At 27.9% G+C, this 3,377-nt stretch overlaps 1 protein-coding gene across 3 annotated transcripts in view; it reads right to left on the bottom strand.

Annotated features, from left to right (window-relative positions):
• LOC107619768 (U-box domain-containing protein 52) overlaps window positions 1-3,377 on the bottom strand; it is a 6,975-nt gene that overhangs the window by 1,324 nt on the left and 2,274 nt on the right. The window contains exons 2-7 of one of the 3 annotated variants that reach the window (XM_016322053.2): window positions 2,821-2,915; window positions 2,354-2,475; window positions 1,710-1,913; window positions 1,470-1,617; window positions 886-984; window positions 453-746 (exon numbers count right to left, since the gene is read on the bottom strand). In XM_016322053.2, coding sequence (XP_016177539.1) covers window positions 453-746; window positions 886-984; window positions 1,470-1,617; window positions 1,710-1,913; window positions 2,354-2,475; window positions 2,821-2,915 — 962 coding nt within the window. The remainder of the gene's footprint in view (window positions 1-452; window positions 747-885; window positions 985-1,469; window positions 1,618-1,709; window positions 1,914-2,353; window positions 2,476-2,820; window positions 2,916-3,377) is intronic. The other 2 variants (XM_021111635.1, XM_021111636.1) reach the window with 2 other exon arrangements.

The raw sequence follows: 3,377 nt of genomic DNA, 5'->3' as shown, positions 1-3,377 counted from the left end.
TTTTGTGAGACCCACAATAAAATTAAACAAAAATCAAATATTGTAGATATTCTAAATATGAGATTTATCATTTTAATATTTAGTTTTTTAATTCAATTTAAATTTTACATAAAGTGAAAAAATATAATTGATTCTCCAACAAATTGAAATTGTGTTTCTATACTAAAATTGGTCTTATTTGATTGATGATTTCATTTTTTCTAGATGTCAAATCTAAAATTCCAAAAATATTTTATTAGAATTGCTCTCACTAATACACACATAAATATTTAATATATTTGATTAAATTGTTATCTAAGATTTTTAATTATTATCTTTGTATAAAGACAATTTTACACAAATAATTTACATTAACAATGTTAATGTGTTAGAATATAGTTGTCATTTTTAATATAGCAAGAAAAAAAAAATGCATTATTTAAACCAAAGAAACATTAACTATTTATAGATACCTCTTGGTTAAATTGTCTTTCCCCATGGCTTATATCTGGCCTCACAGCCTTGATGGCGACATCAGTGTTGTCAATTACTCCTTTAAAAACTGGTCCATAACCACCTTCTCCAATTTTGAGATCAATATCAAAGTAATTAGTTGCAATTTCTATTTCTTTAATGTTGTATCTTCTGTATGGAACGATGTTTTTATAAATGTAGGCAGAACTTGAAGCTCCTTGATTTTCCTCGTTTTCCATAGCATGCACTGTTTTCTGCCTTGAAAGCTTAGCCTTTTCATACTCATCCACTCCCTAAATAACAAATATGAAATGTACTTTTCAAGTGTTTTCTCTTTTTATTTTTCAGGCAATTGAATTAAAGTTTAATATTCAAATTAAATAGAGAAAATATTATAATAACAATATCTCAAAAGAAAGCATTTCATCATACCTTATGCGCAGAGTCGACTTCTTTATAGAACAATCCATATTGCTCATTTGTTTTCTTTAGTTCAAGTTTTAATTTCATTAATTCTTCCTCCATTTTTTTCTATAAAGATGGGTGGAAAAAAAAATCTAATCATTCACATGGGAAAAAGTAAGTTAAACTACATAATTAGTTATTACCAGTATATTGAAATCGATTATGCTATGTGTGTACTAAAACCAGTCATCAAAATAGTCACTAGTATAAAATATAAATAAATTAAATTATACATATATATTTATATATAAAAATATTGATGACTGATTTTAGTATACGAATAATATTTTTGTATTGAAATTCTTTAACATTGTTTTGAAGACGAAAAATATAAAAAGAAGAGATAACAAAGATAAATATTTAGATATAGGTGCACATTGAAATACAAATAAACCAATCCCAACTACAAAATAACCCTTACTATACTTACTCACTTTTCCATGTACCATTGTTAATAGTTTCTAATTTTTTTTCTGCTTTTCTTATGCATGTTCTATAATGACCAAAATACCCTTACTGCATTGATAGTACAAGATACATTACTTACTTACTTTGGATTTTGACGAAGTGATTTGTGACTTTGCGAATTCAAGATCACTGTCGGTTTGTGGTGAAGAGCCTCCAAAGGATATTGTTGGACTTTGTTCTATTGGTGAAAAATTACTTGGTGTCATTGATAATGTAGCCTCTTTGACCAAGCTAAGTGAATCACAGAAAAGGATATCCATGTCTTTATTGTATTACTCCAAAAAAAGATATGTATAAGTATTGCAATTAATGGAGATCCATACCTGTTTATATGTTGAGGTGAATTGTTAAAAAAATAATCTGGCGTTGCTACCCCTTTTACTGTTGCTGCTTTTGTGAATTTACCATTTTGAGCAGGACCTGCTGGACGGATAGTTTGGACTTTTCCTTTCGATATAACATATATTGAGCAAAAATCTGGCAAAGACTTGGCTAAGCTAGCTGCCACATCCGTATTTTTAAATTTCCTGAAAAAAAATAAAATAAAATAAAATCAAGGCCATGGTATTTTAGTTATGCTTAAGAAGCACAACATAAAAATATGGTTTAATTATTTTGGTAGTTTTATATTTTTATTGAAAATTTTAATTAGATTTTTATATATATTTTTTAATTAAATTCTTATATTATATTAGATTTATATTTTGTTAAACAAAACGAATATATCTAATACTTAACTGAATATTTTGTATAATTTAATAGAATATCCGGTTAATTCTAATATTTTTGTCATAGTAAAGACTTAGTTACAAAATCTGATATAATATAAAAATTTAATTAAAAATTTGATAAAATTATCGAGATTTACAAAATAATTAAAGCTAAAAATATATCTCATGGACCGCAAGAGATTTTTACTTATTGGAAATGCTTGAGTATGCATGATTGTGAGATAAAAGAATTCAACCTTATAAAAGAATTCCATTGGGAAGCACCAACAATGACGCTACTAATATAGTTTTCATTTACGTATTGAGTAAGTGCACTGGTAACGTTAGCGCCTTGTAACACCAACTCTGTCGCTACAATCTGAAATAATAAGCGTCCACAACCACAAATTATTTTTTTTTTTTCAAACTAAACATAATTTTTAATATTTTTAAAGTAAATATTAAGGTAGAAACTCAGGTGTAGTCGACTTCACGTGAAGTTGATATCTGAGAGTCGCTAGATAAAAATTTAATCAAATAAGTCAAATCATCTAACGGCTCTCAGACATTAACTTCACGTGAAGTCGACTTCACGTGAGTTTTCACCAAATACTAAATACCCTGTTCAATTCTTATTTACTATTTCAAAGATAACGTAGACAAAAAAGATAATGATTAAAAACTAATATTTTTTTTTTCTTCTCATTTTTGTTGGATAACTAACCCCTTTTCGAGCACAAAGCCCTCTGAAAGGGAGAAAAATCCGTTGCCATTCTTCTTCAGTTGGTGGACGACAATGACTAGGTCCAACACCATTCTCTGCACAAATAAACAATAAAGGATTGGTAATTGTTATATGAGAAAGTATAGGGAGCCAATGATCTAAGCGTACAAAGCGTACAATGATAGTTTAGAAAGTATTAGAGATATGATTATTAGTGTTACATTGTTCTGTCAGGTTACGTTTTTGGGATGAGTAGTTTCAGGATATGGTATTAGAGTTTCAAATTCGGAAGATCAAGAATTCGAACCTTGGTGAACCCAAAATTAATTTTTTATAATATGAGATGTTTATTATCCCTGGTATCCGGATGATTATTCTACATAGTAGGTGATGTTCATTTTATTCATACCCATTGTACACATTGTACACTTAGGCCATTGGCTCCCTAGCACTACTCTTGTTATATGGATAAAGCGGTGCTATAATCCTTAACATTTAGGTTAAGTTTTAACTTTATTCTTAATATTTTAAATGTTTTATTTTTATTTTAGATATTA

The sequence above is a fragment of the Arachis ipaensis genome, chromosome B09 (genome assembly GCF_000816755.2).
Source record: "Arachis ipaensis cultivar K30076 chromosome B09, Araip1.1, whole genome shotgun sequence".
NCBI classification, from domain to species: domain Eukaryota; kingdom Viridiplantae; phylum Streptophyta; class Magnoliopsida; order Fabales; family Fabaceae; genus Arachis; species Arachis ipaensis.
This window is presented reverse-complemented; position numbering and strand designations above follow the sequence as displayed.